At 41.0% G+C, this 13,721-nt stretch overlaps 1 protein-coding gene across 1 annotated transcript in view; it reads right to left on the bottom strand.

The window, feature by feature from the left end:
- Positions 1 to 13,721, bottom strand: part of SLC25A13 (solute carrier family 25 member 13) — a 180,519-nt gene that overhangs the window by 46,321 nt on the left and 120,477 nt on the right. The window contains 1 exon segment of the mRNA XM_082693601.1: positions 12,977 to 13,057. Coding sequence (XP_082549727.1) covers positions 12,977 to 13,057 — 81 coding nt within the window.

Below are 13,721 nucleotides of genomic sequence, written 5' to 3'. Positions count from 1 at the left end.
AATAGAAAGGCAACATACCCTAGGGCCCTAAGGACAGTGACCTCACACTAAAGTGCAACTATCATAGTTTAGGTCCAATAGTGGTAAACAAATAGGTTTTAAAGTCACATGCCTTAGAATGAGTTGCCAAGGCTATCTGCTTATCATTAAGGTATGGAAGAGAGCTATAGCTTTAACACATTATCTAAATGTATATCTAAATACATTATCTAAAGGACTGGTTCAGTAGCTCCGGTTCATACTTCTTCAGGATCCATTTTCTTTCACCTGTTAGGAACTAAACAAGCCCTTCTCCAAAGCCTTCTTTCCTAACCTGGATGGTGTCCCTGACCATTCTTTCCTGGGACCTGGGGAGTCAAGCCAAAAGAACTCACACGATGAAAAAGCATGCTTTCGTATGATCTATACCCCTCAAACCATTCTCGGCAACAGTCTTGAGAATATTCAGAAACTATTAACAGTCATGCATTAAAAAAAAAAAAAAAATCAATCCTGTCATCAATCTGCTGTCCACAGAAAACACAGCAGTGTATTTTTTTTTAACATAGCATAATTCCTGCTATATTTTAAACTAAAAGCATTAAATATAATCACCTCCCTTTAATTTGAATTCACATGGTAGATACTTATAGCTACTTAAAAAATTAAGTGGCAAAATGTATATGAAGAATGTGTATCTTGATATTTTAATTATGCTCAATTGAATGTACTTAGATTTAAAGTGCTTTTCACAAATGACATGTGCTAAGAATATCTAATTGCACACTGACATTCTAAAATGTGTGCTTACATGTGTCAAAAATAGATTAATATGAAGTTATGGAATATGGCTTTTTTAAACTAACACCCAAATACATTATTTTGATTATTTGGATACAAATTAAATTATAACTATAAAAAAGGTCTACACTAGTAAATGTCTAATGATGCACATTTCACATAAAATGAATGTTCAAGTGATGACAGTATCTAGTATTTAGAGAAACTAAAAAACAAAGTTGTTTTGTTTTTTTTAAATATTTTATTTATTTGAGAGAGAGAGAGAGAGCAAGCACACACAGAGGGGAGACACAGACTCTCCTCTGAACAGGGAGCTGCACGTGAGACTCAATGCCAGACCTGAGTTGAAGGCAGATGCTTACTGACTGAGACACCCAGGCACCCTGAAAAACAAAGACTGATTAAGAAATCTAAGCTCCGTGGGGCGCCTGGGTGGCTCAGTGGGTTAAGCTGCTGCCTTGGCTCGGGTCATGATCTCAGGGTCCTGGGATCGAGTCCCGCATCGGGCTCTCTGCTCAGCGGGAAGCCTGCTTCCTCCTCTCTCTCTGCCTACTTGTAATCTCTCTGTCAAATAAATAAATAAAATCTTTAAAAAAAATTTAAAAAAAAAAAAAAGAAATCTAAGCTCCGAGATATTTTCTATTTATTCTCTTACTAACTCAATGTTACATGCAGACATGAAAATAACTTGTAAGTAGTACAGGTATTATCATCATATATAAAGATCACAGCGGGGGCACCTGGGCAGCTCAGTTTGGTTAAGTGTCTTGACTCTTGATTTCGGCTCAGGTCATAATCTCGGGCTCCTGAGTTCGAGCCTTGCTTCGGGCTCCGTGTTCAGTGGGGAGTCTGCCCCCTTCCTCGTGCCCCCCCTCACCCTCTCTCAAAAAAGAAAAAAAATATATCACAGGGAGGTACCTGGCTGGCTCAGTGAAGCTCATGACTCTCGATCTCGGGGTCCTGAGTTCGAGCGTCAAACATTGGGCATAGAGCTTACTTAAAAAAAAAAAAGAGGTTTAAAAAAAATATTCAGCAAATAGTGGAGGATGAATGAAATTAAAATACAGTAGCTGACAGCAGTCAGGTATGTGGCAATACCCAAGATAGGAATTCAACAATCTCACAAAGAAGTTGGCAAACGTGAGGGGGCATGAGCCAAGAAGTCCCTCACCCTCTATCCAGCTCTGAAGGGACAGTGCTGGGAACAGTATTGGACCCAGTGCCCACAGGAGACATCATTGCTCAGCTACAACGGAGAAGCCGAGTCCTTGCTGCAAGTTGAGAAAAGAACCTTTAGCTGAACTCCTGGTGCTATAGGCTCAATGGCATCCCTCAAGAATTCCTATGTTGGAGACCTAACCCTACACCCTTGGGTTGTGACTGTATTTGAAAACAGGGACATTAGAGAGGCAATTAAGGTAAAATGAGGTCATGTGGATGGGCCCTCATTCTGTATGACTGGAGTCTTTAAAAGTGATGAAAACATGGGCCTCACACAGACCAAGGGCTGACATGTGAAGACACAGCAAGGAGACGGCCGTCCGCAAGTGAAGAACACACGCTGCAGAAGGAAACCCAGGCACCCTGCTCTTGGGCTCCTGGCTTTCCTAAGTCTGAGAAAATAAACTTCTGTGACTTCGACTGTGCAGTGTGTGGCATTTTGTTACGGCAGTCCTAGCAAACTAGTATGCCTAGCTATCGGACTACACGCAGCCTCGGACCGTGAACCAGTACAGGGTCGCCTCCTTGGATGTGATGTGTAAAAGAAGCTGTTCAGTAAAAACTCTGGAACTAATGGAAATTTTAAGAGAGAACTGGAGTCTCACCATTTAACTGTTTTTGAGAAACACCAAACTGAAATTTCCTATTCTTAACTTCTTAACTACACGGCAAAAAGGCTATGCTGTTTACACATTTTACAAGTATCAAGTATCGTATTTTCAACTTCATAGGATTTTAATAGGCCTATAGAAGCCTGGCCAAGAAACCAAAGTGGAATCCATTTGACTGACATTAAAAAGCAATTAAGTTACAGACCTGTCAAAAATGTTCCCATTTGGGCTGTGTCTGTGATCCGTGTCTATTTTGACTACTACTACCAGAATCATGTAATGATTTACAGACCTTCAATGTCTAAAGTACCTTAACTGCATAAAAGCTGTAGCCCAATCTTTCTTTGTATTTCCACATCATAACAAACCCCTCCTCCATTTATTAGATAACCAGAAGGATGGCCCAGTGCTTGAACCGTGTTGAGTCAAACAAGGCTGTGACTTTGCCACAGAAGGAAAAGGGAGGAAACAAGAGAGAGACATCTCGCTGGCTCAGGGCCTCTTAGGAGCTGGACTTTCCCCTCACACAGAAGATGCTAGGCAGGCCACCCTGATAAACTGGGTGCCATCAGATACCTCTGTTCTTCAGGCTCCAAGTCCAGCTCAAGTCTGGAGCATGAGCTCCCCCGGAAGCAGCCAGGCTTCCAGCCCACTGCCCGAGTCCCAGCCCCAGAAGACTTTCTGGCCACACTGTGACCAAGCTGCCTCATGAACTTCTCTGAAATCTCCAACTTAAGAGACTGTCACGGTTAACATTTTTTGCTACTTACTGGGTCTTCTATTTTTTAGAGTTGTTTCAGGTTTACAAAAGCATTTCCCACCTACCTCTTGCCCCCACACATGCAAACCTCCCCCACTATCATCACCCCCACCGGGGTGCTGCGTTTCTTAGAACTGAAGAACCCACACTGACACATCATGACAACCCGAAGTCCACAGTCCACCTTACAGTTCATTCTTGGTACATTCTATCAGTTTGGACAAATGTATAATGACCTATCCACCACGACAGTATCAGAGTTACGTTCACTGCCCTAAAAATGTCTACATGCTATGCATTTCTCTGCCTCTCCTCCACCCCTAGCAACCACTGATCTTTTTACTGTCTTCAGACATTACTGTTTCCAGAATGTCTTATCTCTTCTGGATTCTATGCTGTAATCACACAGTACATGGCCTTTCCCACTGGCTTCTTTCACTTACTAATATGCATTTAAGGTTCTTTCAAGTCTCTTCATGCCTCCATACCGCATTTCCTTTTAGACTCCATACCCATATCCCTTTGTCTGGCTATCCCATGGTTTATTTATCCGGTCATCTACTGAGGGACATCTTAGTGTCCCCCAAGTTTTGGTAGCTGGTAGCTATGAATAAAGCTGTTTTAAGTATCCTTGTACAGGTTTTTGTTGAAAACACAAGTTTTCAACTCCTCCGGGAAAAAACCAAGGACTGCAATCACCAGATCTTACAGTTTACTTTTATAAGAAACCTCAAAACTAAGTTCCGAAGTGGCTGCACCATTCTGCATTTCCACCGGCAACGGATGAGAGTTCCTCATGCTTCACACCCTCCCTGGCATGCGGTCAGTGGTTCAAAATTCAACCATTCTAACAGGTGTGTAGTACAAGCTCTCTGTTGGTCTCTTTTGTTTTAAAGCCACTCTTTCAGGGGCACCTGGGTGGCTCAGCTGGCTGGGCAACTGCCGTCAGCTCAGGTCATGAACCCAGAGTCCCAGGATCAAGTCCACACTGGGCTCCCAGCTCCATGGGGAGTCTGCTCCTCCCTCTGACCTCCTCCCCTCTCATGCTCTTTCTTACTCTCTCTCTCAAATAAATAAAATTAAAAAAAAAAAAATAAAGCCACCCTTTTGCATGACTCCTTCATGATTCTGACATGATAACTTCATACATTAATTATTCAATAAAGCCTTTTCTAACAACATAAGCAATAATAAATAAGCTGTATCAAGTACCCCAGGTATTTTAAATATTTTACATTCATTCTGCTCCTAAGGTTCTGCGTATTTTGGGGATTGGAATAAAGCCAAATAAAATAAACAGAACCTTTTTAACAGTTAGTTCCTTTACTGAGGGACAGAAAACATTTCTTATAAGACATCCTGGATAAGGACGCCTGGGTAGCTCAGTCGGTTAAGCATGGGCTCAGGTCATGATCCCAGGGTTCTGGAATCGAATCCCGCATCGGGCTCCCTGCTCAGTGGGGAGCCTGCTTCTCCCTCTCCCTCTTCATGCCGCTCCCCTTGTTTGTGCTCTCACTCTCTCTCTGACAAATAAATAAAATCTTAAAAAAAAAAAAAAAAAGAAAGAAAGAAAAGAAAAAAAGAAACATCCCAGATATGTATCTATAGGCATGGGCATGTTACAGCCATTCCCTCAAGTCCATCATTTCCTTTACACTCTGATCCCTGGAATTATTGCCTCTTTCATGACTATCTGTATCGAAGTTAACAGCAACTCAGTACATCAAATCACTACCCTACATTTACTGCCCTCATTACCAACACCTTTTAATCAAGCATTTATTCATTCAATAAATGTTTTTTTAGGCCTCTCCCATATATCAGACACAATGCTAGGCATGTGGACATTAACAGTGAGACGTGGGTCCTGTTCTCAGCATTAGTGGTTATCTCAGGGCTGGCAACATTTACCCACGATCCCCAGGATGCAAGGAGCCAACAGCACATATAAAGGAAAAGCTCCTTAAGTGGTAAAGACAGATCAGACATGACAAACTATGAGTTTGTACACATTACCTGATACAGTCTCTAGGCCTTGGAGTCAACAGAGTGGACAGAGAGGGATGAAGCATATGTAGAAATTAAAAAAAAAAACCTTTCACTATGAGAATTAAAGAATTATGGTCAGTTTCTTTTGCTTTATTTTCTACCTTAGCTTGAATATGGCTATTTTTCCGTAATAAAAAGGCAGAATTATAATACATGTTGAAATATAGAAAATGTTGGCTAAAATATGTGTCTGGTACAATTTTAAGTTTGTAAATATATGGAAATGAATGAAAAGTAAATAATGTGAAGCTTTTGTAAGTAAAAATAATTTAATCCACTACAATCCTATTAGAAGTCATCTATCAAATTAGAAATTGCCATTGACAAATGAGGAAGGGAGGGAGTGAGGAAGACTGGAATACAATATGGGCTTAAATCTGGGGGGGCATGCAGAGAAACTTCCCAGAGATTATTCCAAATAATAACAATGACACCATCTGAAAACAATGTTACTAACCATTAGATTTTCATTAAACAAGTTAACTATAAATGTGCAAGCATTAAAAAAATTAAAAAAAAAAAAAAAACCTCACTTCCACAGCTTCACTACAATGCATAATAAATTCTGTCTATTTGTCATGTAACCTAGGAGCAACCTCACAGGCTGAACTTAGTGACTGAGCCTCACATCATTCTATATTTATAGGTAGGATATGTGCACAGACATCTACACACATATAAGTAACAATTCTGCCTCAAGAGATCTACACTGTGAGACCACACCTCCACAGAACACTCTGAGAAGAGAAAGATCGCAGAAGTAGGACTTATCCACTTCAGGCAATCTGACTCACCAGCCGAATATCCGAGCATATGTCTTCATTACATGAAGAAGTTTTCTCCCTGGTTTTATATGACTTGTTTGTGAAACCTGAAGGGATTTCAAGCTTAATCATAAAGAATATGCCTTTAGGTGTATTTTATAACAAAAGTACATACATTATTATTCAGGGGATACTTGCAGAATTCAAGTACAAGATGTATTTAAATGAGTTCACAGACAGCTGAAACAAATGATTTTGTTAAGCAAAGTTATTAATATCTGGGCAGGGTCATGACTCAAGACTGATCTATAGCGTGGCACCCAAAGCTGATATTTGCCAATCGAACTTCATTTCTTTTTTTTAAGATTTTATTTATTTGACAGACAGATCGTAAGTAGGCAGAGAAGCAGGCAGAGAGAGATAGAGGGGGAAGCAGGCTCCCCACTGAGCAGAGAGCCCAATGCAGGGCTTGATACCAAGACCCCGAGATCATGACCTGAGCAGAAGGCAGAGGCTTAACCCAATGAGCCACGCAGGCACCCCAAACTTCTTCATTAATAATTAAATGAAAACCAAAATGAAACAAAACTGAGCTACCTGCACTAATTAACTGGGGCTGATGATGAAAAGAAGCTGAAGGTCATCTGTTAGTGAGACAGGCCAGATGGCCAGCAAGAATATGAAGGAATTCTTGAAGAATTCAAAACCATGAGGAAGAGAAGAAATAGATCAGCAAAATAAAACGCTATTCATGACACTGACAATGCCAAACATTGGCGAGGATTTGGAGCAAAAGGAACTCTTATTTGTTGCCAGTGGAAATGGAAAATGGTATAGCCACTTTGGAAGACAGTTCAGAGGTCCCTTATAAAACTAAACAAACTCTTAACGTAAGATCCAACAATTGTACTCCCTGATATTTACTCAAAAACCTGCACAAGGATGTTTATAGCAGTCTTATTTATAATTGCCCAAACCTGGAAGAAATTAAGATGTTCTTCAGTAAGAGAATAAATAAATAAACTGTGGGTACATCCAGACAAAGGAATATTATTCAGTCTAAAGAGAAATGAGCTACTGAGCCATGAAAAACACAGAGGAACCTTAAGTGCATATTACTAAGTGAAAGAAGACAATCTGGAAAGGCTACATACTATGTGATTTCAACTCTAAGATATTCTGGAAAAGGAAAAACTGTAAAGACAGTATAAAAGATTGATGGAAGTGAGCTTCGGGTAGAAGAGAAGGGGAGAGATGAATAGGCAGAGCTCAAAAGATTTTTAGGACAGTGAAAATACTCTGTATGATTATTATTATCATAGATGTATGTTACGATACATTTGTCCAAACCCAGAGAATGAATCACACCATGAATGAACCATAATGTGAATTACGGATTTTGAATGATAAAGATGTGTCAATGTAGGTGCATCAATTGTAATAATTATACCACTCTGTTGGGGGATGTTGATGCTAGTGGAGTTTATGCATGTGTAGGGGTAAAAGGTATTCAGGGGAATCTCTGTATTTTTCTCCCAGTTCTGTGAACCAAAAACTGTCTTGAAAAAAAAAAAAATCAATCCTAAAAAAATGTGCAGAAACACGTAAAGTCACTGTGAGAGAGCCCAAGGAGGCCAAGAGGAGAAAATGCAGAAAGCAGCCAGCTCCCAGAACTGCCTTGATTCTCGAGTGCCTTTAGTTTCGCAGACACCCTTAGTAAACCCTCATTTTGCTACTGTTACTTTAGAGATTCTGTCCCCTGCAGCCAAAAGGGATCTGAAGCAGGAATGGGTTCTAGAATCAGCAACAGACCCTGAGAGAAGAAGTCAGATAAACAATGAAATCGTCATAAATAGAGGCCAGTGAGGATGTTCCTGTCCTGCAATTCTGGCTGCTGAACCCTCCAGAGGCAGTCTGGAGATTTGTTAGTGTTATTCTCATTGAAAGGTAAAAATCTAATTTCTCTCCTTTTGAACTCTGGCATATGAGGTCTGTTTGACCAACAGAATCCAGGAGGAATGACACTCAAAAGTCTTAAGTGGTCCTAAGAAGACTTGCAGCTTCTGCGTAGGGCTCTCCGAACACCTACTTTGGGGAAGCCCCCCTTCAGAATCAAGCTGCCCAAGCTACGAGAGAAGCCACAGCAGGAGCGCTGGACAACAGCCTCCCTGGCATCACTGCAGCCACAAGGGAGTCATCTTGGACATCCATCCCGGTCAAGCCTTCAGATGACTCCAGCCCCAGCTGCTCTCTGCTGGTAACCACATGGAGATCAGAAATGAGACGTGCCCAGCTGAGCCCAGTCAACCCACAGAAACATAAGAGATAATAAACTGCTTTTTGAGGCCACTGAGTTTTAGGATGACTTGTTATGCAACAGTAGATAACCAGAACACAGCTCCTTCTCAGTGATGGAGAAACACACTGAAATCATTCCCATTAGGAGGGAGGGAAGGAGTGGGGACAGTAACGCAGAGAGGGAGAGGGAGCATATATGCTGGCAGTGAGGAGGGTTGTAATTTTAAATCTACTTAGTGTTGGGCACGAGTTTAAATGGTGAGACTGAGGAAAGAACGAGGGGAAGGTCTAGGGAAGAAACTCCAAGTTACAAAAAAAATTGGTTAAATAAATACACTGTCCCAATTATATCTATACAAAATCCTATAAATCCACTCATCTGTAACAGGCATACTCACAGTATGCCACATTACAACATTTCAATGTTATATTCCCATTTACTGTTCTTTTCTTGCAAACAAAGCACATGAGTTGCACCAGCAGGAAAAACTGCAAAGGCATCAATGTAAGAATCATGAGCTGTCCTACAGAATGAAGCCTCCAAAGGCAAACATTTATACTGCTCAGGGCGGCACTTATAGAAAGTATAAAGACATGCGTGGAAATGAAAATCACCACTTTCGGGATAAGGTTATCTCCTGGGAGATTAAGGAGGGACAAGCTATTGCATCAGAAAGAGGACGACCTCCATCCAGCCTCACTTGTCCAGTCTGACCTCTGAAGCTAAGCGGTAAGCACATGAGGGTCTGTACCTTTTTGTTTTTTACATAATGAAGATTAACCACAACTGAATGTGATGTAAAAGAGGTGAGTGATAAAAACGTGCCTCAAAAATGGTATCTGATTCACAGCTATATCCACAGGAATAAAGATATCATGCCTGTGGGGCTCGCCATAGTAACGGGAATAAAGGTGACAATGACAGGGCCATACGTGGAGGGAACTGCAGTGAGGACGGCCCTTCATGCCACAGCCTCACCAGTCCTTTTCCAAACCAGTGATGGGGCACATCAATTGCTTTTGCCACTTGATAGGAGTATAAACTGCCCCAAGCATTAGATATATTACACACACACATACACCCGTGTGCATGTGTGTGTGTTTGTGTGTGGGGATGGCGAAGGAAAAAAATACCATGGGCCTACTTTCAAAGGACTACTGCTCAAAAAGCACGTTTACTTGTCTTTCTAAAAATGATCACAGAAATTTTCCATTGGTATACAAATAATTTTTACTAAATATGAGCTTTAAAAGAGAGAGGTTTAAAGTTGGTCACTTTTTTCCCCCAGTGAATAGTATTTCTTTTCGTTTCAATGTAGATTTATTCTCATGCCAAATAAGTTACTCATGTTTACCTTCTCCTTGAAACCAGTCATGGCACCACTCGTCTTTCCTTATCTGATGACTTGTTAAGATCAAAGGATCAAAAACTGAAGATCCCAGACTCCTTGGGATTTCAACCCTCTACTTCAGCAGATGCAGAGAACTCCGTCAACAGACATCTGTTTTGCTGAATTAAGGACCGCCACTTACAGACGAGGCACCATGTGTGTCAGGTGTAAGTAGTAGCGACACAGCAGTTAACAACAATGTGGTGAGAGGTGACGTCAGTTTTTAAATTCACTGGGAACCTACTAGGAAGGGGGTGGTGACAGGCCCCTTCTCCTCTGCCACGTTTCCTGTGAGCTCCACCGTCACTGACCAGCGGCCTCTCATCCTGTCCCCCTCCAGGCACCGAGCTTCTAACCCAAGAAGGAGAAAGATGGAAAGAAACAGAAGGTATATATATTTCGTGCAGGGATGCCTGAGGATCTGGGTCTCTGCCAAAACTCCTGCAACTATTGCCTAATACAGAGCGTAGCAAAGCAACGTATGGAGAACATGCACTGCAAAGAACTTTTCAGACTCAGAGTTTGTAAACCCCAGGCTGGAACAGTGCTAAATATATCATTATTGTTATGTGTGAAACTATAAAAATGCTCAGAAAGCTCAAGTCAAATTTTTAATAGTGCTCTAAACCAAAATTACTCTCGGTGCAACCAATGACTTTAAAATAAAGTCAGATTTGATCCTCTTATATACATCAAAGAAACAGAAGATTTTTTTTATTTCTTCAGTTACAGATGTTGCTATAATCAAAAATAAATTAGTGAATGAAGTTTTGTTGTTTTTGTCTTCTAAAATTTTCCTCCAAATTTACTATCATATAATATAATATAATATAATATAATATAATAAAACAATATGATAAAACAGACTATTAGTTTTGCCAAGTGCTGTGAAGGTTATAAAACAAAGATCTCCCCACATATTCTTCCTGTTTTTGCAGAAAACAGACTATAAAACAGAAAAAGCCTTCTTCAAAGACATGAGCAGCTTCAGTTACAAGTGAAAAGTCAGCCATGTGTACTAATTCTCAGTAATAATGAAGCAAGGGGAGCTCCCCGGGGACTTAAAAGTCAATGCCTGGCATGCTTGGGTGAACTAAGAAGGGGAGCTGACCACGTGACACAGCCCTTCAAAGCCCTTTGTATTCCCAATTGGAGAGACGAGGCTGTGGAAGCCACGAGGACCTTCTCAGGTGTGTCTAGCTCCAAGGGTGGGAAAACTCTGTCGCAGCAAAGGAAGACGCTGCTGCTTTAAAAACAGCTGCTCAGAGAGCTGAAGGGTCTGGACTGTTTTGCTACCTACAAGATTGCACACTTGAACAATAAACTCTGACTTCTTAGAGCAGCGTTGGTAGGGCGGAGGGAGCACAACAAGAGCCTTGAAACACCGAGGACACGGTTTACCTGCCTTTGAGATGAAGGATGGTAAACCTCATTTCACAGATATTTTAAGTAGCTGTAAAGCCCAAGTGGCTCCAATTTTAAGCCCGTGTTTAGATCAGGCTTCAAGAAGGGCTGCACCCCTTTACAACAACTAGGCACCACTTCTGATGCCAATCTGTGCTTTGTGTTTGAAATGGGCGACCACAGACAAGAAAACAAGACCACCTACAGCAGACAATACGTGCCACAACCCATCTCCCAGACCTACGTGCTGGCAAGGTGTTTTCGTTAAAAAGATAATAAACCTCCAGGTTATTGCCAAAATCTTGAGCAGTGTCACATAATTAATTTCACATTTTAAATTCTTACAGCGATAGAGAATCATGTCTTTTCAAGAAGGTTTAAAACCTGACTTAAGAGAAACAACCCCTCCTACGTCCCCCGTACAGAAACACCCCTGCAACAGCCCGGAGTCCAGGCCAGAGGCAGCAGATGGACACGCACCCCTTTAACAGGAGAAAACCCAGAGACGCAAACGGGCACTCCTGTTGTTTCAAATGAAAAGTACTTACCAGGAAGAGCAGCTTCTGCACCTCCTAATAATATTCTTTTTGATTATCACTGTGTGCCCTTTTTACTTAGAATAAGAAGGCCTCCCTTTTTCCAGTCTGAATGCTCCTAAAGTTACAGGACAAGGGGACCCTACCTGGCCATCTACGACAGGTCAGTGATCAAACAGAAAGAGAGTCAGGCAAGAGCCAAATTCCGTCTACCTCTTAAGAATGGCCAGGATGATTTCTTAGCTCCTCCTCCCTTTAAGGAACCCCCATTCAAAGTCAGACAGGACAATAAGCCCTTTCCAAACAAAGGTTTAATATTCTCATGTGTTTGCCCAGCATTGAAATGCAACAATTTTTAAGAAAAGATTATTCTATGAAGGCCATTACCTGCACAGAACTAATTGAAAAAATAAGTGACTTCATCTTTAAGAAACAGGTTTAGATGGAAAATATACCAATACTGTATTGCCCTAGTGATCAAAGCCCGTTTATTTAACCGACCATATCATCAAATAGCACCAGTCTTTGTAGAAGAGTTTAATTTACTTAAAGTATTTGCATTGCCATGAACAAACTTGTACATGAGGTAAAACTAGACATCACGTTTTGCTGAGCTTAAGAACAAGATGCAGGCCTTTCATCCAAAGAAAGAAATACTCATTCCAAGCGCTATCGACAATGCGGAGCACACTCAGCCAGTTGCTTCGCAGCATCCTTCTTCCAGAAGCACACAGAAGCTTGAGCAGGTGCTGGTATATGGAAGGTCAAGCAAAGCAGAGAGCCACGGCTGCCGACTCCACGAACTACAGGTTTTAGTGCCTGGCCCAGCAGAGGGTGCCATGACGGAAGAACGTACTACAAATGAACTTTAGGTAAAGGTCAGCAAAGATTCTTTCAAAGGCCAAACACTTTCTGCCACAAACGACTTCTACTGCGGAACCAACCAAAAGCAATGACGGATTGAACAGGCATGACTTAACAGGCAATAAGATCAGAAACATTTACCCTTCCATCTCAGGAATGGTTCTCGGGCCCTAGAGGACTCTGCCCCTGCACAGGATCTGTGGTTGAACAGAAGCCTTAGTCCACATTAGGTTACCACGGTGGGGGTATGCATGTGCAACAAGTCTTTGCAACACAGGGTTCTGCAAAAGATACTTACACAGCCGCCAGCAAGAATCTCTGCTGCGAGTGGGACCGAACCATCTTTGCGCATAAATTTATCCCTCACAAAATCATTCACCTTGAAGAAAAATATTTACAGAAGCTGATGAAAAATATAAAGAAAGTCATTAAACACATATAAATATACAACTGTAAATATGTTCTCTGTCAGTATTACTCAAGTAATCATAAACTGAATAAATTAAGAATCTTAAAAGAGTTTGAGAAGTGCCTTTAAGAGCACATATGTATTTTTTTAAAGGTAAAACATATATAAGTATTCCTGATGTTTCGGGAGAAAGAAATCAAAAGACAGATGGCTTAGGGGTGGCTGGCTGGCTCAGTGGGTGGACAGTGTGACCTCTGATCTCCAGGTTGTGAGTTGCAGCCCCATTATGGGAGTAGCAATTACTTAAAGTCTTTAAAATAAAAAAAAAGATAGATCGTTTACAAGCCTCAAATACAAGTATGTCTGCCAATTACAATGAGGTAAGAGAGACATATTGACACCAAGGACACAATAAAAACATACATTTTAGATCTTAAAAACTGGTTTATGGAGTCTGATTAAAAATCACTTTCACGTCCGCTAACAAAATTTAATCTAAAACAAAATTTATCACCAAGAAAAAGTTGGCTAAGCAGATTTTTTAGCTTAGTAGAAATTCAGTATCTAAGAATTCTCAACATCAGTAACCTTAATTAACTAAGTATAATGTACTCAAAAATCGTATGTACTACAG

The sequence above is a fragment of the Mustela nivalis genome (genome assembly GCF_964662115.1).
Source record: "Mustela nivalis genome assembly, chromosome: 12".
Lineage (NCBI taxonomy): Eukaryota > Metazoa > Chordata > Mammalia > Carnivora > Mustelidae > Mustela > Mustela nivalis.
This window is presented reverse-complemented; position numbering and strand designations above follow the sequence as displayed.